Source organism: Typopeltis vanoorti, chromosome 12 (assembly GCF_054136105.1).
Source record: "Typopeltis vanoorti isolate ZY-2024b chromosome 12, IOZ_Tvanoo_1.0, whole genome shotgun sequence".
NCBI lineage: Eukaryota > Metazoa > Arthropoda > Arachnida > Uropygi > Thelyphonidae > Typopeltis > Typopeltis vanoorti.
Genome location: NC_143560.1, coordinates 68527784 through 68551635, shown reverse-complemented (window position 1 = coordinate 68551635; position 23852 = coordinate 68527784). Strand labels below are relative to the sequence as shown.

The following is a 23852-nucleotide window of genomic DNA, read 5'->3' as shown; positions in this document are numbered from 1 at the left end:
GTATCCCCTCATTTTTCCTGCATGTCCCCATTTCTGTTTCTGCGTGAAATAATGTCCTTCTCTTCCCATCACTGTACTTTCATCATCAATATTAATGGGTCCATTGCAGTTTCACTATTTTCTGTCATTCCCTTTTCCATTGCTAGGTGACCTAACTCATGAAAATTCTTTCACACTACTCCTTTATCAGCATTCTCATCTTGACTATCTTCTGTATATGAATGTTCAACAGAATTGAATGATATTCATTCTGTTGAACATCGAGGTATTTGGATTTTTCTGCTGCCACCCATCCTCCAGATAAGTCCAAAAAAGGATAAGTTTCCTTCTAATTATTTTTTGCATTATATTCTCTTTCTAATTTACTTTTCTATAGAGCTCTTCATTCATTCATTACCTTTTGCATCTATCTAATTCATAGAACAGCCTTTCTATAGCAAATTGTTTCAAATGCCAGTATTTGAAATTTCATATCTCACATCCAGAAAGAGTGCTCTTGTCAAGGCTCGCTGCTTTACTTTTCCATATCTTATCCATTGCCTGTGAGCTTAATTTCTAAATTGTACATCATGTTGCTTCTTAGATCTTCTTTCCAACTCATACCAATTGACTTTTATTTGTTTCGTCATCTTCTTGCTAGTTCTTTTTTTATCTTTTTCACTAATGACCATGTCATCTGCAAATGTTGTACCTTGAGCTGAAATCACCTCTTATTTTTCTTATATAAAGGCGAATACTTTCATACTTCACTAATATTACTTTCATTTCAGTCAGGTTATTCACCGACTCCAACTGCTTGGAAAGAAGTATGAACACCATAGTGTGAGGAAAACAAACAGCCATGGCACTCATCTTCCACTGTGATGGCTGTAGCAATCCTATAGGACATACTTTCCTCAAGCGTACAAAGTGATCAATAGGAATTTTGTACCATTCTTTCTGTAGGCATGTAACGAGGTTCTAGACTGTTGTTGGGCAGACATCCCTTAACCTCACCTGACACTCCAGTTCATCTCACAGACATTTAACAGGATTGAGATCAAGACTGTGAAGGCCAGTTGAGTGTGGTAATGTTTATATCCACAGACCATGCCATTACAGCATCAGCTGCTCTATGACACGGTGCATTGTCTTCCTGAAAAAGATGGTCAGTTCCATTGAAATGCCATAAAGTAGGAAGATTACATTGTATCGAATGTTCAGATGCCTCTCAGAGTTCAATGTTCGTGGCACCACAAATAGAGGTCTGAGGCCAAACTAGGAAATAATCATACCATACCATCACAATGTTCCCTCTGAATTTTATAGTTGGGAATATGCACTCTGGTAAGCGACGTTCACTGGGTACCTGCCACACCCGTCCAACCAATGAAGATGACACTGAATGTTGGTTTAGGTAATGCGGGACTTGCATGTTGCAGTCCTACCATGGAAACCCATGTTATGAGCCTCAGTTCTGAATGTTTTTGTGCAGATTCATGTTCCAGTCGATACCTAGAATTCCACATTCAACATGTTGATCAACGAATGTCAGTTTTAATATTATTCTTCATAGCATCCTACGAAGGATACGAAATTGTGCCATCCCTGATTGTTGATCTGGGATGGCACAATCTATCAACAATTTGTCAAACAGATAGGCCTGCAATATGGCATTCTACCACAATACCTCTTTGTTCAAGCTCTGTCAGTTCCCTTCTCACAGCCATTTCAACTGGATACAGTTGCATTGACTTGGGAGCATCATATTTCCTCTAATTTATACTAGCTACAAACACATGACTTGTTATGTGGCACCATGCCCATGGGGGTGTCGGTTGACTTCTTTCGCTAAGCCACACCTCTATATCCACTCTTGGTACCACTTTTGTTTCTTTGTTACTTACATTCATCCACTTCTTCCCTCTAATATCAACTCATTTGTGCTTGCAACTACCATTAATTCTTAGTGATTCACACCATTGTGCCATCCAGAAAACACATTGTAACACTTTTTATTTTTTTATTCATCATATCATCATACTTCTGCTCTCCTTTCCCATTTTTCTAAATTTTTCCAGTCTACATTCATTATCACGATTTTTTTTTTTTTTTTTTTGTATTTTTTTGTTCACTCTTTACCACATTGTTCTCTTTCTTTAGATGTCAAATTTTATTACCATACTTCTTATTCTGATACTCATATGCTTTATCTGTCCTCACAGTACAAAGTTTGTAATGTTTAATTCATACATGAGACAATTTTCACAGCAGACCCATTAAGAAAAGTGCAATGTAAAACCTCATCTTTGAGCTAAAACCATTGTGCTTCTGACTGGCTTACATTGGCTTATACCAGCCACTGAATTAGAAACCTTTATGCAGATGTACATAAATGTCACTTGTATAGCATATATGCAAAATACTTGGTCACATCTGTCACCATCATCTTCAGTAATCATCAATAGTTTTGATCACAATGGGAAAAAACAAAGGATCTTTCGCAGTTTGATAAAGGGCTTATTGTGTGTACCCGTCTCACCTCAACCACAATTTTGAAAACAGCAGAGCTGATTGATTTCTCAAAAGGTGAGATATCCCAGGTGTTGGATCTGTGAAAAAATAACCTACATTGCTTGTCTAAGAGGTGATGATCACTGTGGTCCTAAGACAATCTATCAGGAACAAGATTGCTGCCATCTGAGAAGGCTTGTATGGACAAACAACACTTCCTATATGCAACAATTGACCAAAGTATTTAACGAAGCTGTTCCCAATGCATATCTCACTGAACTATACTCAGGGAATTGAAGAGGATTGATATTGCCAGTCACATGTCTATGTGGAAACCACTGATTTCTGCGAAGAACCAGTAAGTTCATCAACTGTGGCACCAGGATCATCATGTCTAATGGCAGGCAAAGAGTTTAGCAGGAGCTCCATGAAACAATGAACCCAGCTGGCCTTGTAAACACAACTCAAGGTTCTGGAGGTGGTGTCATGGTGTGGGCCATGCGGTGTTGGTACAGAACAGGTCCCCTGATATTGATTGAAGATCAGGTGTTCTCCAAGGAATATCTGAACATTATTGCTGATCAGATCCATCTCCTGCAATGTTGACTTTTTTTTTTTTAATCCAGCAGGTGATGGTTGTTTCATGGATGACAGTGTTACTGTCCATTGCACAAGAATTGTTCAACAGTGGTTCAGTGGCATGACAGCGATTTCAACCCCAAAACCTGGATCTGAACCCCATTGAGAATGTATGGGACATGTTAGAATAACAGATCTGGGAGCAGAGTCTTCTTCTGTTCAACACTTCCATTCATCACTGTGACATGAGTGACCGATATTTCTTGTCTAGTATTGCATTCTATCCAACTTTTGTTAAAACTAGCTACAGCTATTTTAGATTGAGAATATTCATCTACATTGGTGTCAGGAACACCATGTCTGATGGTACATAATGTTCCTGGTTGCCGATGTGGTGTTGGCTGAGTGGTTAGCATACCTGCTCTCCAGCCAAAAGGCTGTGGGTTCAAATCTCACCATGGGCATGGATGTTTGTGATTGTCTGTGAAAATACTAGTGTTGGTTATGGTAGGTGGTAGATAGCACTATTCTAGTTGTGGTTCGTTGTAGTTGGTGGATTGAGTGGCAGAGACTTGCTGTAGAGTAGGTTCTTGTAGAAAAGTTATACGCAGGTTAACATAAGTATACGCTGTATACTATACTAGTATACAGCGTATACTAGTATATAAATTAAATCAAACTTTAATATATACTTTCCAATATTTCGGCATCTTCATGGGAACTTAAGATAATGACACGTGCACACAAGCACTACACAACAGCAAATGAGAAACGAAGTGAGGAAGTTACCGTTTTCCTAAAGTCCTGATGTTGCTCCCTAGCAGGCTATATTAGGTGTTCTTGGCCGTTGGGCTGAAGTTCTCCTGATGTACGTTTCCCAAATTTGGGGCAGTCTCATGCATCCAAATTTGTTGAGGTTTGGCATGTTCCTAAGGGCTGAGGATGATTCCATGAATAGTCTTTCATATTTGAACTTGCTGCAGTGAATTACTCTTTCTTCCACCTTATTCTGTGGCGAGTATCCAGAGCATGGTCTGCAAGCCCAGAGTGGCTGTACTGGTGAAATCGGATGTATCCTTGTGTTCTGAGATTCTGATATTTACTGTCCTGCCTGTTTGGCCAAAATAGGACAATTTACAGCTGCAAGGGACCTGGTATACACCAGGTAGGTCTAGGGGAAGTGGTTGGTCTTTAGTGGAGCAGATAAGGGATGCCAATTTTCTATATGGTCTGTAACAAGAGGTCAAGTCATGTTTTTTTAAGATTTTGTTGCTTTTTTTTGAGGTGCCCCGGATGTATGGAATGGTGATGGATTTAGAGTAATCTTTGTTGTGAAAGGGGGGAGGGGGGGTTGTGGATTACTCGTTTTAGTATTTTTTGGATTTTTTTTGGGGGGGGGGTAGCCTTTGACTGAGAAAGTGTTAAGGATGTGATTTATTATTGTGGTTAGGGCTTTGTCATTTGAACAGATTAGTTTGCCCTGTTGAATAGTGTCTTAATAACTCCATATTGTTGTGAGGGGGAGGGGGGGGGATTGTTGGTGAATGTATCTGCCTGTATTTGTGGGTTTTCTATAAACTGAGAAAACCAAGGTTCCATCAGGTTGGTGGGTGACTAGTGTGTCTAGGAAGGGAAAGCTATTGTTTTCCTCTTTTTCCAGGGTGAACTTGATTCTGGGGTGTTGGTTGTTTAAGTGTGTTAAGGAGAGGAGTGTATCTGAGCCATGTGGCCAAATAGCGAACACATCATCAATGTAGCGAAGCTATATGGTAGGTTTCTGTGGGGCAGACTTTAAGGCTTTCTCTTCAAAAGTCTCCATATAGAAGTTGGCCAAGGGTGGTGGTGGTGGGGGGAATGGTGAACCTATGGCTGTCCCCTCTATCTGTTTGTAGAATGTTTCCTGCCAAACGAAATCGCCTGAGTTCATTGTGAACTGAAATAGGGCTGAGATATCGGGAGGAAATTTAGCTTGGATTAGCTTTGAGGGTGACATTTGTGAATAAGGAGGAGACGTCAAACTGACCATTATGTCAGTATGTTGGAGTGTAAGGTTTTCTACACTGGCTTTGAAGTTTGCTGAGTTTTTATGTGTGATGGTGTGTAGCCAGTATAGTGTGTGAGCACTTTGGCTAAATATTTAGCTAGTTTATAAGTGGGGGAATCAATGCCATCCTCTATGGGATGTAATGGCACATTTTCTTTATGTATTTTTGGGAGCCCATGTGTACGGGGGGGGGTGCGGTCTAGAGTTATATGGTTTTTGTTTGTTAGTAATCTCCACAGGCCAAGAAGTGACCTTCGCCCCTTCCTTGATGAGTCTTTGAACTCCCTGGAGGTGTCATAATAATAATATAGTATGAATATGGCTATGTGAGTCATGTGAGAAATATTACATCTCTCCATCGAGTTAATTCTCAGTATCTTCATAAGTTTTTACTGAGGTCTCCTACTGATGAAAATAAGTAAGGATTAAAATCAATCCGAAAAGCATGCCCCTCATTCTTCTTCTTCTTCATTAGCTTCTTTCCATCCACTGCTGCATACAGACCCTCCCTTCCTCCTTTAACTTCCCAGATGTCTGTCTGTCTTTGGCCATTGCCCAACATCTCATGTCAAACCTTTGTAGATCATCCTGCCATCTTGTTCTTTCGCAACTTTTCTTTCTCTTTGTATCCAATAAGTGCTTAATTTTGTCCATCTTTCATCTGGCAGTCTATTAATATGGCTAGCCCATCTCCATTTACATGCTTTACAACAATTCACAATATCTTCTACTCCAGTTAGCTTTCTAATTCTAGTATTTCATATTCTGTCCCTTTTTTGTTATGTGGAGTATTATTCTTTTCTCCAAGTCTCTTTGGGCCACATGCATCCAGTCTTCCTGATTTTTAGTCATTGCCTATGTCTCACTTTCATGAATAAACACTGGAATAATGCAATTAAAGAGTTTTTTGTTTTTAAGCATACAGGTAAATCTCCGGGGTGCTTAAGGGTCAAAGCTGTATAACTGAGAGGAGACCTCCACATAGCCTTTAAAGGAATGCGGAGAACCGACCAGGGCTTCTGACCTAATGTCCAATCCTCACCTTCTCGTGGTGCACCCTGTTGGGTATCTACTTGGATACTGAACGGACGAGGATGGGCTGGCAATTTGGGATTTAGCCGACCAAATTGTATTCTTATTGGTTAAACCAAAATATAGAATGATGGTACAACATGACAAAATTTCATGCCGGCTGGGGCGTCGCCTGGTTAAACAAGGCCCCCCGTTGTTTTCGCCAGGGAACCAGGGTGAACAGCGAAAAGTCAGCTACTGGAACAAATCTGAAAATAAACCCCAACTCAACATCACCAGAGTTAAAGATCGGTACTATCAACATAAGAAGCCTGAATGGCAAAGAAATGAAGCCAACTGAGGAATTAGATGAGTACCAGATCGACATAATAGGGGTGACTGAAACAAAAAAGACCAAAACTGGTGAGATCTTTCTGAGCAATAAATACAAAATGTTATATTCAGGCAATGACAATCAAGGAAAAGAAGGAGTAGCCATAGTTATTCAACACGAAATACGAGGCTAATCTTCTTGAATGGCAGTCAGTCTCAAGTAGAGTAATGTGGGCAAATATGAGAATGGCGAACTGGACAATGAGACTTATTTGTGCCTATGGTCCCACTGAAGGTTCTACTAAGGTAGAAGTGGAGGAATTTTTTGAGGCTTTAGAAAAAGCAACTGACACAATGAAAAAGGAAAAGTTGGTCCTTGTTGGGGATCTAAATAGCAGAGTAGGAAATGATTGTGAGACATACAAAAATATTTTGGGAAAATTTGGAGAAAAGAGCAAAGCTAATAATAATGGCAAATATCTGTTGGATTTCTGCTCAGGACATGGACTGGTTATTACTAACACCATGTTCCAACATAAAAATGTGCACAAATTCACATGGAGAGAAGAGGCTAGGAATAAGAAAAGTCGCATTGTATATGTTATTGTTGATAGTGATGTTTTCTCCCTGGTTCAGGACACCAGAGTGTACAGAGGATTTGAAATTGGAAGTGATCACTATTTAGTCTTGAGCAGGATAAAATTGAATTTCATATTGAAAAGAATAACATGTAAGAAAGTTTTAAAGCGAATAAAAGTTGAGCAGCTCTCAGATGTGAGCTGTAGACTAAAATACACAAAGATTATTGAAGGAAAAATGAAAGAGTTTGAGAACAGGAATCAAACCTTGGAGATTCATTGGCAAACTCTGAAGAAAACATTGATTGATTCTGCCAGAGAGGCATGTGGTGAGGTTGTTTGTAAGGATAAAAAAATCAGAACTCCCTGGTGGACACAGGAGGTTAAAGAGGCAGTGAAGGAAAAGAAGAAAGCATACCAAAAGTTCCTGTCAAATAAGTCAGCTTGTGCTCTTAGAGAATATAGAGACAAATGCAAGAATGCTAAACACTGTGTAAAACTAGCTAAACAAAAGTCATGGGAGGACTTTGGCAAGAATATAGAAAATAAATATCAAGAAGGTGGCAAAATATTCTGGAGGTTGTTGAAGAAGCTTAAGAATGGAGGAAAGAGTGCTATAAAAGGAATTAGAGATGATAAAGGTGACATGAAAACGGGAGAAAAAGATATCCTTGAAGTATGGAGTAATTACATTGAAAAACTGCTAAATGAAACAAGCAGTGATGACAGCACAGTGGTAAAAAACACTGACCAGGCATGTAGTCAGGAATACATATCCATACTTGAAGTAGAAAAAGCCATCAAAGGCTTGAAATGTGGAAAGGTAGCAGGAGTAGATGATATTCGACCAGAAATGCTGAAGTATGGTGGTATAAGAGTCTTACATTGGCTGCACTGCATAGTTCAGAAAGCCTGAACAGAGGGACGAATTCCTGATGATTGGAGTAGAGCTCTCATAGTACCCATATATAAAAAGGGAAATAAAACTGCATGTGAGAATTACAGACGTATTTCCCTACTGAGTGTTCCTGGCAAGATCTATGCAAGTATACTTGAGAAACGGTTGAGAAGAATTGTGGAAGAAAAGCTTGGTGAAGAACAAGCTGGATTCAGGCCAAATAGAGGCTGTCAGGATCAGATCTTCACTTTATGACAAATAGTCGAGAAAGCATGGGAATATAACAAAGATCTGTATTTAAGTTTTGTCGATCTGGAAAAGGCATATGACAAGGTGCCAAGAGAGAAGCTATTCAATACGCTGCAGTTATATGGTGTCAATGGGACATTATATCAAGCAATACTTAGTCTTTATTTGAGTTGTAAGTCAGCAGTTAGAATTGAAGGAAGCACAGGAAGATGGTTTAATGTTAAATCTGGTGTGAGACAAGGATGTACATTATCCCCTCTGTTATTCATTATCTATATGGATCGCATTATGAAGGAAAATGGTATTAAACACGATATCGAAATTGGAGATGTTAATGTCAGCTCTTTGCTTTATGCGGATGATGTTATACTTCTAAATAAATCCGCTACAAGTCTGCAAGATTCTCTGACTAAATTGAATAGCTGTTGTAATAGATATGGTATGAAGGTCAGCAATAAAAAGACAAAGACAATGAAAATAGGCAGAATCATTGAAAATGTCAACTGTGCTGTGAATGGAGAACCTGTGGAACAAGTAAAACATTTCAGCTATTTAGGCACGATTTTTACTGAAGATGGTAAATTAAATATAGAAATAGACAACAGAATCAGCAAAGCTGGTATGGTGGGAAGTCAATTGAATAAATTCATATGGAATAAGAGAGAAATTAGTCGCAACACTAAATTAGCTGTATGCAAGACAGTGTTCAAACCAGTTTTAACTTATGGATCTGAGAGCTGGGTCAGAAGTAAAACACTTGACCAAAGACTAGAGACTTCAGATATGAGAGTCCTGAGAAAGATTATAGGCGTGAACAGATGGCATCAATGGCAGTATCATATTAAAAACGAGGATATTAGGAAAGAACTTGACATTGTCAGCATCCAGGAATGCGTTAGCAGAGCTAATCTCAGGTGGTATGGTCACTTAAACAGAATGGGCGAGGAAAGATTAGCAAAATAAGTGTTCTCTGCCAGGTTGCAGGAAAACGACCGAGAGGAAGACCAAGATATAGGTGGATTGATACGGTACAAAGTGCTTTAGACGATAGAAATATAAGAGCTGATAATATTGGAGTGTTGACAAGTAACAGACTGATTTTTGAGGAAAATTGTTGATAGGAAATTAATAATGATGTAATTTTTTCATGTAGTACTATCATATCCTGTACACCCCTTGAGGGTACATGGCAGGAATTTAATGATGATGATGATGATGGTAAATCTCCTAACAGGTAATTTTTATATACAGCCAACATGTTTTGTTTCCTGTGTGATTTTTCTACTCATTTCTTTATCTTGTTTTTCCTTAAAGCTGACTAATTGACCAACGTAAATGTCTCTCATTATGAGATAATTAAAGCAACTCCTCATGAATTACAGAAAGAACTTTCGACTATCAAACACCGCATGAAATTAAATGGCTTCTCTGAAAAGAGTACACTACATCTATTCGATTCTTACAAGCCAATCCAAAACAACAAAGATTCAATACGTCGAGTTCCAATTTCTTATATTTCCGGGATTTCAGAACCAATTTCAAGAATTCTGAAGAAATATGATTTAACAGCCACTTATATACCTATTAGCAAAATATCCACCTATTTCTCCTCTTCTAAAGATAAACGCTCCACTATGTCTCTGCCTGGTGGGTATCAAGTTCCTTGTAACTGCAGTCTGTCCTACATTGGACAAACAGGATGCTCTATAGAAAAAATAATTCAAGAACATCAATCATACATTCAGCAGAACAAGTCCGATAAGTCTGGATTGGCTCAGCATGGAATAGAGACAAGCCACAACATCCTCTGGTCCAAGACTCGCCTTCTCTACAGATGTCGCTATAAATTTGAACGTCTATTTAAAGAAAGTGCCGAGGCCTTACTTCAGTGCCCTAACTTGAATCGAAATGACTGTATTTCTTTATCAAAAATATAGGAAAGTTTAATCAGGATATCACATTAATATATATATATAATTTTTTTTTTTTTTTTTAAATTAAGACTTTTAATTCTTACATTAGTCTAATGTTATTTATAAATTAAGATTATTATATGAATTTGTGAATTAATATCTTTAATTTAATCATTACTCTGATAAAAAATGTTTTCCTCTCTAATGCTTAGCGATATAACATCATGCGACTCATTCTACTTTTGAATGATCAATTGTTGGTATTCCACCTTGCTAAAAACTGTTCCTATGTAGCCTCTCAAGATAGTCTGTTATTATCAGACTGAAATATTTGGCAAATCAGAATATAATATTCTTGTGTAAACGTGTCTCTATATGTTATAACTCATAATGAAGTCAAATACTTTTGCTGAAAAAATATCTAGTTTTGAAGATATTCATGTGCAAATTTATATACAAACTTCGACATAGAAGATGAATGTCATTGTCTAGTACGAGACCACCACCATGCTTATTGGACATCTGAAGTGGCTTGAAAAAGTTCCATGTTTAGTCTCTAGAGCAGAATTTCCAGACCATGTAAAAAAATAAAAAAGACAAAAAAAAATAAAATTAACAAAAAAATAGAAAAAATATTTTAGCCCATTCATGATACAAGCATACTATAGGTTTACAAAAAAAACACTTTCGTTGGTGGGAGCCATATGAAAAAAAAATTCTGAAATTGGAAAATATTTACATTATATTTTATTAATAATCTTTAGTAGATATTTTGATGATTAGTAATAAATTTTTGTCTTTGTATTTGAAACACGTTAAGAAATTATTTTATTTTAGTAAACGTATTCTTTGGGATCAATATCATAATCTTCGCTATCCACCTGGCTACTTTCCAAGAGACAATCTCAGAATGAAAAATGATCCTTTAGATTGGTAAGTATATCTGTATGCATATTAATAATGCTGTTTGGAATTAAGTATCTTTAATATATTAATTGTTTATTTTTTTAAAGCAAATGCTGTTAAATTAATTAGTTGTCTGTAATGTTTATTGGAGTAGGATTAAAATCAGAACATTGATGCTACAAGAAATGTCAGAAATTCCGTAATAAAATATTAATTATCTTTAAAGTCATTGCATGTCAAATACAGGAAGCTTTCTTTATAGCAAACACTGTTATAATGAACTCACTTCTGAAAAACGACAGAAACGTACCACCCAGATCCCTGTAAGCTTCAATTCTCTTTTAAATAAATTTACTATAGCAAACATTCTGTTTTAATAAAACTGTTCTTTTAGTCCTTACAAGTACACTTTAATAATAGTTGGCTAACTTGTCATTACATGCATAAAATATTAAAAATGAAAGGTGATCTGAATAGCTGAACACATCTTATTTGCAATGAAAATGCTTAAAGAACGAGTCGTTTGGGTAGAAAATTATATAATAGAGCATCTAATGTTCATACTGGAAATTTGGATCATGAAGAAAGTTAAAACTCTCAAATTATAAATAACAACTCAAAAGTTTTGCTCTGCTTTTGCTGATTCTTCATAACACATCCAGGATGGTATTAATTTTCACTGGGGAATGACAGTTATTTGTTTTAATATGACTAAGAGATGAAAACAATTCTTACTGCAATACCCCCCCCCCCCCCCACACACACACCAAAGAAATTAAAAATCTTAGATGTTAAAGTCACAAGGTAAAGACAGTGCTGATGTGATTATTTGATTTAAAAGAAAAAAAAATGTAGTTTGGGAATTCACTTCATCTTGAATGGGCATCAGATGCTGCATGCTATAAATCCATTTTTTTTTTTTTTTTTTCACAAAAAAAAATAATTTTACACCATGAAAAGTATCTGAAATGACACATTCAGGAAAAGTGGATGATGCATTCCACCTACATATTATTTTTGGTTAAAGAAGGTTTGCCAAAAAATATACTCCATTCCTAGTCATACACCATATTTACTGAACCATCTGACTTCTGCATCCAAAATTAAAATTAAAAAACTGCCTTAAGCTTCATAGCTTCAGTATATATCCTGGGGTTTTTCATCCCGCAAAGCAGGCAAACTGGCCTTGAGAATTCAACAGTACAGGACATAGGATACACTAGGGTATAGGGCTGACCACCTTATCCTGTGAATGATTTGAGGTTCAATGATTTGTAAACCTTCGACACCACAAGGTAAAAGAAGATGAGATGAGAAAAATATAATGATTCTTTTATATACTGAATTGAATGAGTTTGAAAGCTGGAAAAGGCATTTTTCCAGCTTTCAAAATTTTTGCATTGTTATAAATCTGATTTATAACAATGATAATCTGATTTAGAAACATCATTGTTTTCAAATTATGTACTATTCTACTAAAAGGGAACTTGTGCATATGTAAACAGAATACCTCTATTGATATAAATAAATATCATGCCTCTACCTTTGGCGATAATAATTACTAGAAGACTTCTAATTTTCTGGTAGAAACTTTTTCGTACTTTTCTCAACTCCTCCTTTACATCATCAATAAGTTCCACTAAAAGTGTCTTTTTGTTGTTGTGCCTTTATTCTTCATTCCATTTGATCACACAAGTGTTTATTTATGTTCTGGAAATCTGGACTTACTACTGCAATGTTCTAATATCCATCACTGCTGGATCAGTTATTGCTGGATAAAGGCCTCCTCTTGGACTTTCCTTTGTTAATATTATCTTGGATAGCTCTGCTTTACAAGCTTTTCCCAAAAATTTCTTAGTTTTCATGATTCTGTAATTATACCGAACTTCATTTGCCTTTTCAGTAATCATTCTGTTGTTCTTTTGTTTCATCTGTTATCTGTATTTCTAATCCTATTGATATAATATTATGAGCAACTCGATTGATTCTAATCCAGTTGCTCATAATATCTATAAGGTTTATCTATTTATAGTCACTTATTTATCATTCAATTTTTCTTGTTATCATTAAAAGTACAGAATTTTTTTATTTTTTTTTCTCATCTTCCAACAACAAAAATTGTCTTTTTCTGTAACTGTCCAAGATGGGAATATACATTAGTGTATATTCAACTGAACACGGAAATAAACACTTCCTTCTATCTGCCATATCAAACTAAGTGGTATCTCTCCTTTTTACAGTGTTATTCTCATTAGACCTTTGTGTTTTTACACACTGGTTTACATTATAAAACATTACAGTGTTAAGACATGAGTACAGTAGAAGTGTTACAATGTGAGACATCCACAGTTGTCTAGAATACTGATTCAGCAGTTTCAGTGGGCTTAATCCATACTATAAGAAGCAGTTCTACACCATTACACTGCCAGATCTAAAGTTTGTTATTAGGCCAACACACTTGGGTAAAAAAATCAAAAAAAAATCATTCCTTTGGCGTCCTAAATTTAACATTTTGAATCCAAGACCTACTGGAGCTTAAAGAATCCTGTGTTCTGACCATTTTAGCTCTATTTAAAAAATTGTTGTGCACTATTTCTTTGGAATATCCAAATAATTATTTTCTGTCTTTTAATTAGCATCTTTGACAATTAATTGGAACAAAAATTTTAGTTATACATGTGGTATGGGTTGCAAGAAATCAAGATTTTTGAAAAAAATAAAAAGTTAATTATTATTTTTTTTATGATGAAAATATCATTTTACATAGGGGTGTACATCACTGTAATTATCCACTGTCCTCTTCTTCTCTTACTTGCTGGAGTGACAGGATTCACATATGGAAAATGATTTCTTCCAATATAAATTCTCTTTTTTATTGATAAAAGTCAACCATCCTCACAGATAATGAAGCTGAAGGTTCAAATTTAACTACAGTACAATCTGATAATGAATTTCATGCATATATTATTATTTTCAGAATTTTTAATTTAGCGATGTAAATATACATCGATCTGGGTTAACATGAGATCGATGTATATTTACATCAATAGGACTCAATGTGTTAAACCAAAACACATCACTTAGACTTAAAGGATAAAGAGCATGACTCACTATTTTGTTATTCAGATTCTGTGCACCTTGATCCTTGTCAATCAATGATATATATTGTTAATAAAGATGAATAATTTTATAGCATATAGCTTCTTACATGCCATGAAAACACATACAGGACTGCCCTTGACTACTTAATCTCCTAATTCAGATTTTCTAAGTATGAGAGATGAAGTAAATAGCTTTCTCATGGCATACTTGCTTCTGTCAGTTTTTAAGTTAAGTCTATCTGGATGTGTTTGTTGTCTCTCTCTCTCTCTCTTTTTTTTTTTTTTTTTAGCACATTGCTTGTGGTGGATTTGAAATGTGTCATTTGCTCTGCTGTAATAGCATACAGAATTTTTCTAAAGTGATAACTGACTGTCATTTCCATTGAAATCCTTATAATTTTCTGTGTAATCATCATTCAGCACATAACTCTGAAATAACTTCCTGATGAGCTGAAACACTGCATCTGTGAGATAGAGGTTGAAGTGAATCTGTAGGAGAGGGATCATCAATGAGCCTAATTGCTCACCTCTGGACAGCATCAAGGATTTTAAGGAAAGTTTTAGGTGCACCACTCCAAACATGTGAGCAGTATTCTAAGCATGGGTGGATTTGGGATTTATATATAGTTAGGAGTTGGTTGTGTGTAAGATAGCCTTTTAAACTGAAGAGAATGCCAAGTTTCTTGGATGCTGAGGAGGCTATTGATCTGATGTGTTTATGCCAGAAGAGACTGGAGATAAACGTTAGTCCAAGCAAAGAGATCTGATCTTGTCTGGTGATTTGTGTGTTACCAAGGGTAAGGGTAGGTGAGCTGAGATCTCTTTTGTGAGAGATAAGGCAAGAATGTGTTTTAGTGTCATTGAACATGACAAGGTTGTTCTTGTCCTGTTGAAAGATAGTAGAAGATCAATGTTTAAGGCACTGGCTGTAGATGGTCTTGTAGCCTGTGATGTTAGAGTACTGCATGATTTGTCGAATGAGTAGAGAGTACTGTCTTCAGCAAAGCTGTGGATAGGATTAGTGGTTATTGCGAGTAGGTCATTTATGAACAAGAGAAAGAGAGTAGGTGATAGGAGCCTTGAGGCACTCCAGCATTGATGAGGAAGCTTAAAGAGAGGAAGCAATCTACCATGACTTGCTGAGAACGACCAGAGAGAGAGAGAAAGCAGTTTGATGGTTGACTTCTATCACCCTTTTTTAGGGATAGGATGGGATGGATATGAGATTGCTTCCATGCATTGGGATAAGTATTAGACATGTATAGTAGATTGTAGAGACAATGCAGGATGAGTGTTAATTCTGGAGTACAGTGTTTGAGAACAATTGGAGAGATGCCATCACGACCAGAAGACCTTTTAGTATTCAAGTTTTTTAGTAGTTTCCTGATTTGTTTTTGTCAAAAAACTAAAGGAGGCATACGGTGCTTGGATTCCTGTATGGTAGAAGGTGATCTCCCATCATCAATGTAGGAGTTTGAAGAAAAGAGTTATGCTAGGTGGTCAGCTTTATCTTTGGGTGAAAGTACAGCATAGTTTCTGTGGGAGGGGGACATGTGTTTCATTAGGTAGTGCTGTTTTTATCCCAGTTGTCTCTAATTGCACTATTTGTTGATATATATATATATATATATATATATTACACAGACTGCAAATGTCACTGTACCTTATCAGTAATACAATAAAACTACTTGTTTTTCTTGCATCTGCAGTATAGTGGCTGTTGGGGAGGGGACGTGTTCACCATACAGGGACAGATGCTTCCAGTCTTCAGACAGTATACACGTAGGGAGTAAAAATTTATCTATTCCTAACTGAAAATGAATCCTTCGATATTCAATAAGAAGAATGCATCTGATGGAAGCCAAAAAACTAGAAACATAAGTGAGAAATCCACATGTTCTAGTGATGAGGTTCCTGAACTACTGTCAAATAGAAAAAAAAATCGCATCTGATGAAGTTTGAATTTTCGAAGATGTTGTGAATAATTCTGATGATGATTTCAACTGGATATTGTATTTACAGAGCAGTTCCTCATCTGGTGAGGTAGATTTCAAAGATCAGTTTCAGACAAATGGAATTTGGTAAGTAATGTGGCAGTATCAGTTCAGGAGTACAGTACAGAAGATGAGCTACTTTTACCACTTGATGCAGAAAATCCATCTGCAGTGTACTCTGTATTTCTAAACTGATGACCTAATGGAATTTATGTTTAGAAAAACTAAACAAATATCTCCAGGTAGTCAAGTGAATTCCAAGAATTAAACTTATTAAGAACAAAATTATTTATGTATATATTATACTATTACATAAAAAAAAATACTGATCATTAGTAAATAAAAGAATTTTCAGACAATAAAGTGAAGTAAGAAAAAAAAAAAGAAAAAATACACATCACAAGCACAATAAATTGTACAAGATAATTTGCTCCTCTGTCAGCCCACATGTATTCCTGCCATACCCACCCTTTACATCTATTCACAATTCTTTTTTTTTTAATGATGCCCATCATAAATGCAAATATGAAAATCTAGAGTTTATAGGATCATGCATTCTTCACTCCAGCCCCAGAATAATCCATTCATAATTTATAATCCATTGAACAGTACTGAAAGTATTTTAGTATTATTATTCATGCCAATTCTTTCTCTTTTACTATTCTTTACATCTTTTAGTAAATCAAGTATAGTAATTAATAATCAAATATATCATTCTCTTTAATTATTGTTTTTTAATATATTCTGAAAAGAACATTCCCCCCCCCCTCCATGCGAAATTGCTTACAATCAAAAAAATTATCACCAAAAGTGGTGCATCTGATAACACGGGAACAAAATTGCCAGTAATTCCACTTGCTTTGCCAGATGGTTAGGTTTGTGGCAAGAGCTATGATTGCCCCGACATGAACATATTAAAGTGATTGCTTTGCAAGGGTATATCATCCAGGCGGTGACTTGGTCTTTTGACTCCATGGAGATACCTGTGTAAATAATAATAAAAATAATAGGAATAAATTCTTCACAGTTCTTTTCATTTTGTGAGATTATTCAGAGAATCCTATGAAGACTTTCTACATCAACCAGATCTCAATAAGATTGATTCTATGCCAGTCTCTCACATTTGGGAAACAATGATATCATGAAGGATAATGATAATGTCTACCCTCTCCAGTTCACTACATCCCTGTCATTAATGGATTATATAGTAATATAGTAATGCTTTCATCTGACTCCAAACATAATAGTATATACTTATACACTTACACAAGCTTTAAATAAGCAATAGTTACATACGTATGTAATTTAATTTTATGTTTTTATAGACAGTTCACCTGCCGTAATTGAATTTTTATAATTTTTGCGATTTTTTTTTCTCCCAAGGACCAGTACCAGTCATGGACCACACTTTTGAAAATGCTGGTGTAAAGTGTTAATGTCATGATTTAGCTGGCTGATAAATATCTCCTCAAACCATCAACTCTGGGAATGAGGGCTTAGATAGTCAGAAAACTGTTGGAAAAAATGTTGTGGAGCTCTGCCATCATGGAAATACATACACCTATTTTGAGTAAAGGAACATCCTCCAAATAACTGCAGCTCTTTTTTGTATTTTCTTGATGAAATGTTATTAAACAGATATACATGGTCTGAAAATGAGATAAACAGATATAATATGGTCTGATTAATTGGTTTCCATCAAGTCTACACTATATGTTACTGAAAACTATCATTGATTAGAAATTAATTTCACTTGCTGCACATGGTATATTTTACCTTGACAAGAAAATATGTTCTTTTTCATCCTTCTTTTGCTGGAGGATGAAATTTTGAAGTGTAAGCAAACAAAAATATGCACATGAAATGACTTTGTAGTTAAGGTACTTGTGTATGTATGTAGAGAGAGAGAGAGAGCAATTGACTTTGCATCGAGTTGTTCTTTTGTCATCTATAACTCGGTTTACTCCCTTTTTGAGCATGTATACTGTCATGTATTATGGTGAGGATCATCTTTAGATTGGCTTTGATCATTATTGGGATCTCATCATTGGGAGTTAGAAGATCCTATGAAGAGACATTGCGGTCTCAATGATAGAAGTCATATTTTCATATTAGTCAGGTAATATACTTTTGAGGCCAGTAAAAATTTGATACCCTATTTTGCAGTTTGTATAGGAAATATGATTTCTGTTATTGAGATCCTTTGTAGTATCTTTACAGGTCTGGTTCCCTTGATAAAGATCAAAACTGGAAAACTGGTCTGGTTGTGATTGACACCATAATGCACAGCAATATATACGCCTAAGAAGGGAATGAGCTATGCATTATGGGTTAACAGAGAGCATTCTGATGTGAAGTCAGCTACTCTCTTTATAATGCTAGCATTCTTGTAAAGATGTTCCATAATAAAATATATCTTTTTTATTATGGAATACATTTTTTATTATGGAATAAAAATTACAGGCTGTGCTGTAATTACTAGTTGCCAAATTGTAAAATGACTGACTCTATCTTCCCTTTCCACTGACATCAGACTAATGTTGGTACTTTTATTCTCAAACCATTCAAGGAATCAGGTCCTGATTGTTAGATTTCTCCTGGAGTATGTATTCAGACATTCATACATATATACATGCTTATTGAATGTGTATAAAGATAATTGAACAGTTTATATAGCTATTATATAGCAGAAATCTCTTAAATAAATGTTTTTTTTTCTTTATTAAATATAAATTATGTAATATACATATATTTATTAGATATCTCAAATAGTTTTTATTTCAGAAAAAATGTTTTAAATATTTTTTTTTCTGTCTTTGATTAACAAAAGTATTCCGATATAAAATTTAGGAATGGAGACCATATTCATACTAATTTTAAGGATATGTACCAGCATCTTAGAAATAGTGGATATTATGTAGAAGTTTTAGGTAAGTATATACTTATTTTATTGTTTAATATATTGTTTTATCAGTTTATCTTCCAAGCTATTTTTAAAATGCTTACCAAAGTAACATTGCACTTTTCTGTGTCTTTAGAGAGTGCATTCTCACCACTGATACACATAGCTGGTATTGATTTGGGTGTGATTAAATTTTCTCATAGTTTAATCTTTAAAGGTAATGACATAACTATATAACTATAACAACCCCCCCCCCTCTGTTTGTGTATCCATCATGAAATCTTCTCACACGGTGTCTCCCTGTCCACTCTGACCTTCCCCATTTCTTTGTTTGACTTGTGTTCCTTCTCTCTCTCTCACATTCTCTTCACTCATTTCACAAGCTCTTCTACTCTACTTACCTCCTCTTCCAATTCACCTCTTGCTTCCTCAGGGTCTTCCATTCACTTCAGTCATCACTCTCTCTTGCAGCAATAGTTCTCCAGCTGACTCACACCAAATCCATTGAAATGCAGCCTGTCTCTTTTATACAGCACCATTCATAATCCTCACTCACAATCTCATCTCATCACTATCATACCTAGACAACACGCTGACCACCTTTTCTACTGCACTGTTATGTTTTATTCTCCTCAGCAACCTACTGATATTCATCCTTACATTCTTGTTGCCAACAAGATCATTTGTGCTTACTACCACTACCAACTTTCTTGCTCATTTCTTCCTCATGTCTAGTGCTGCAGTCACTCTGCTCAGTCTACCCTTTAGAAACCAAACCTCATTTACCACATCTCTAATAATCGAATCCCCATACATGGTCACTCTCGAATCATTGGACACCTCTTTCACCCTGCCAACTTTTATTTCATCCTTCGTCTTACTTCTATACAAACCTGTTAATACAGAAATACCTCGGTTATCGCGGTTTCGATTATCGCGATTCTTGATTTATCGCGGATTATAATTCGATACCAAAATTCCAATTATTGCGCTCCATATTCGAATTATCGCAGCCGCCAGATGTTGCCCACTACATATGCAACCAGTTCGAGTCGCCACTCTCCGAGTATCGCTCTCTTGTAGCGCTTCGTTTTTATCCGATGGCACCTTCTCACACTTACCAGTAACTATCCGCCCTTGCCTGAAGTACATGTGGATATTTATTTCTCTTGTTATTTACCCCTACAATGAATACTAAAAGAAACAAGGATGATTTCAAGTCTACAGCTATCAAGAAGAAACGTAGAGTGATCAGCTTAGAAGATAAGTCGCATATGATAAATAAGTATGGAGCAGGCATAACCTGCTCCATACTTATTTACTCCATACCAAAGCCAAAATTGCAAGAGAGTATGGTCTAAATGAATCAACTGTTCACCATATTTTAGACCATGCTGCAAACTATAAGCAACTAGGACAAAGTGCATCGACCTTGTCTGTGTCCCAAACTATGAGAAACAGAAGCCATCTTATGATTGAAATGCAAACGCTATTGTCAGTGTGGATAGAAGATTGTAACCAAAAGAGAATTCCTCTTAGTCAAATGACTATAAAAACAAAAGCATTGAATTTGTTTGAAACTTTAAAAAGAAAACAATTAGAAAGCGAAAATGATTCGGCATCAGTAGTGGAAGAAACTTTCATTGCAAGTTCAGGGTTGTTTGATCGGTTCAAAAAGCGATCGAGCATTCATAGTGTTTGTGTACAAGGTGAAATTGCAAGTGCCGATGAAAAAGCAGCAGCTAGTTTTCCTGGTGAATTGCAACAGGTCATTGAAGAAGGAAATTATACCGATGATCAGATATTTAATGCTGACGAAATAGGCTTATTATGGAAAAAAATGCACACTAAAACATTTTTAGCAAAAAATGAAAAATCACAGCCTGGCTACAAGGTTTTGAAAGAGCGTGTAACACTTTTACTGTGTGGCAGTGCTTCTGGAGATTACAAGATGAAGCCTCTCTTTATTTATCGTTCACAAAATCCTCGCCCGCTTAGAAGTTTAGATAAAAATTTTCTCCCTGTTCATTGGAGATTCAATAGAAAAGCTTGGATGACGAAAACTATTTTTGAGGATTGGTTTAAAAACTGTTTTTGTCCTGAAGCTGAAAGGTACTGCAAGTCATTAAATCTTGATTTTAAAATCTTGTTGATATTAGATAATGCAACTAGTCATCCAACAGCACTGAATGATTTGTGCAAAAATGTAAAAGTTATTTATTTACCACCTAATACCACTTATTAGCTGGATGATGGTGTAATCATCCAGCCAATGGATCAAGGTGTAATCACATCCTTTAAGGCATATTACCTATGAAGAACTTTTTCACAAGCAATAGAAAAGACTACAGGAGATGAAGCTATGACTTGACAGAATTCTGGAAGGCATTCAATATCAAAAATTGCATTGAGAATGTCAAGGAAGCATGGAGTGAAGTAACATCTAGCATCCTGAGAGCGGTGTGGCAAAAGATTATTCCTCATTGTGCAAATGATTTTAAAGGATTTGAAAATGAAGTACCCCGTGTTATCAGTGACATAACTGAGCTTGGCTTTGATCTAGGACTAAAAGAAATTGAAAAAATGTGATGTTAAGGACCTGCTTCAGTCACATGATAAGGAGCTGGATGATGAAGACCCAATTAACCTCGAGAGAGAGAGAATGTGCTTACGATGCTCAAATCGATGATAATGACAACCAAATTGACTTTGCATTGAAGGAATTTACCCTCAAAGAAATGGACGAAATGTTTAGAATTGCTGAAAATTTTAAAGAAAAAATCTTGAACAGTGATCCTAATCTCGAGTGATCACTGAAAGTTTGTCAGGAAATTGAAAATTCTATCCGTTGCTACCAAGTTTTATACGAAGAAAAAAGAAAGAAAAAATTCCACCAGACAACTCTACACCAATTTTTATCCAAGAAAGAATAATTGTATGTACTTCTTATATATAAATAAAGATTAAAGAATAATCTTGTTTTTCTTAATGAACCTTCATTTTTTACTTAACATGTTTAAAACATTTCTTTTTTAATTGATATATAAAATTTAATTAATAGATTTGAAAAATCCTTGGCATTGATCACCCATTTTACACACGTTATTTATCCCGATTATCGCGGATTCGATTATTGCGGTATTTTTTGTGGCAACAATAACCGCGATTGAGGTATTATTGAGGTATTCCTGTATTTTCATTTCACTTTGCAATTTTCTCCTCTCTTGCCTTACCTTTGTCAACTTTGCTTTCATATCCTGAATTATTTTCTCACTGCTCTTCACTATCTGTACCAGGTTGACTGCACTTTCATCCTTGCTACCTATCATGCTCATTATCTTACATCCGTCTTAACTTTTGCATACATTATCTTACCACTATTTTCAATCAACTCATTTATACTCTCTTTCACATTTCACATTTATACATCTTTCAGTTTCACAATGTTCAGTACTAACTTCTGCTACCTTGTTTTCTCACTTCCGACAAGTCTAGCATTTTTGGCTCTTATTACATCTATGACAACCACTCTATCTTTACTGCCATTCTCATACCACAATCCATTTTCTCCTGCAATGAATACATAGTGCACCCCCAACACACACACACTACATTTCACAAAATCCCCATCCCCATATGTTAAAGATACCAAGCTATTTTATATGTATATATAAATATAATCTTGGTTTTAATCCATTTCCTAAGTAAGCAAACAGACAAGTAGTGCAAGTTTGGGCGACTCCGTACGTAGTGCAACTCGTGGTAAAGGTGGAATAAGCTCTGTTTAATTGTCTGTTTGCTTACTTGGGAAATGGATTAAAACCAAGTTTATATTTATATATACATATAAAAAAAGGGGTGATTAAGGGTCAAAGCTGTTTAACTGAGAGGAGACCTCCACATAGCCTTTAAAGGAATGCGGAGAACCGACCAGGGCTTCTGACCTAATGTCCAATCCTCACCTTCTCGTGGTGCACCCTGTTGGGTATCTACTTGGATACTGAACGGACGAGGATGGGCTGGCAATTTGGGATTTAGCCGACCAAATTGTATTCTTATTGGTTAAAACAAAATAAAAAATGATGGTACAACATGACAAAATTTCATGCCGGGTGGGGCGTCGCCCGGTTAAACAAGGACCCCGTTGTTTTCGCCAGGGAACCAGGGCGAACAGCGAAAAGTCAGCTACTGGAACAAATCTGAAAACAAACCCCAACTCAACATCACCAGAGTTAAAGATCAGTACTATCAACGTAAGAAGCCTGAATGGCAAAGAAATGGAGCTAGCTGAGGAATTAGATAAGTACCAGATTGACATAATAGGGGTGACTGAAACAAAAAAGACCAAAACTGGTGAGATCTTTCTGAGCAATAAGTACAAAATGTTATATTCAGGCAATGACAATCAAGGAAAAGAAGGAGTAGGCATAGTATTCAACACAAAATACGAGGCTAATCTTCTTGAATGGCAGTCAGTCTCAAGTAGAGTAATGTGGGCAAATATGAGATTGGGGAACTGGACAATGAGACTTATTTGTGCCTATGGTCCCACAGAAGGCTCTACTAAGGTAGAAGTGGAGGACTTTTTTGATGCTTTAGAAAAAGCAACTGACACAATGAAAAATGAAAAGTTGGTCCTTGTTGGGGATCTAAATAGCAGAGTAGGAAATGATTGTGAGACATACAAAAAATATTTTGGGAAAATTTGAAGAAAAGAGCAAAGCTAATAATAATGGCAAATATCTGATGGATTTCTGCTCAGAACATGGACTGGTTATTACTAACACCATGTTCCAACATAAAAATGTGCACAAATTCACATGGAGAGAAGAGGCTAGGAATAAGAAAAGT

At 35.9% G+C, this 23852-nt stretch overlaps 1 protein-coding gene across 2 annotated transcripts in view; it reads left to right on the top strand.

The window, feature by feature from the left end:
- The window catches only part of S1P (membrane-bound transcription factor site-1 protease), a 480656-nt gene that overhangs the window by 314642 nt on the left and 142162 nt on the right, over positions 1–23852 (top strand). For both annotated transcript variants that reach the window (XM_090401757.1, XM_090401758.1), the window contains 2 exons: positions 10936–11031; positions 18950–19029. In XM_090401757.1, the coding sequence (XP_090257883.1) occupies positions 10936–11031; positions 18950–19029 (176 nt within the window). The remainder of the gene's footprint in view (positions 1–10935; positions 11032–18949; positions 19030–23852) is intronic.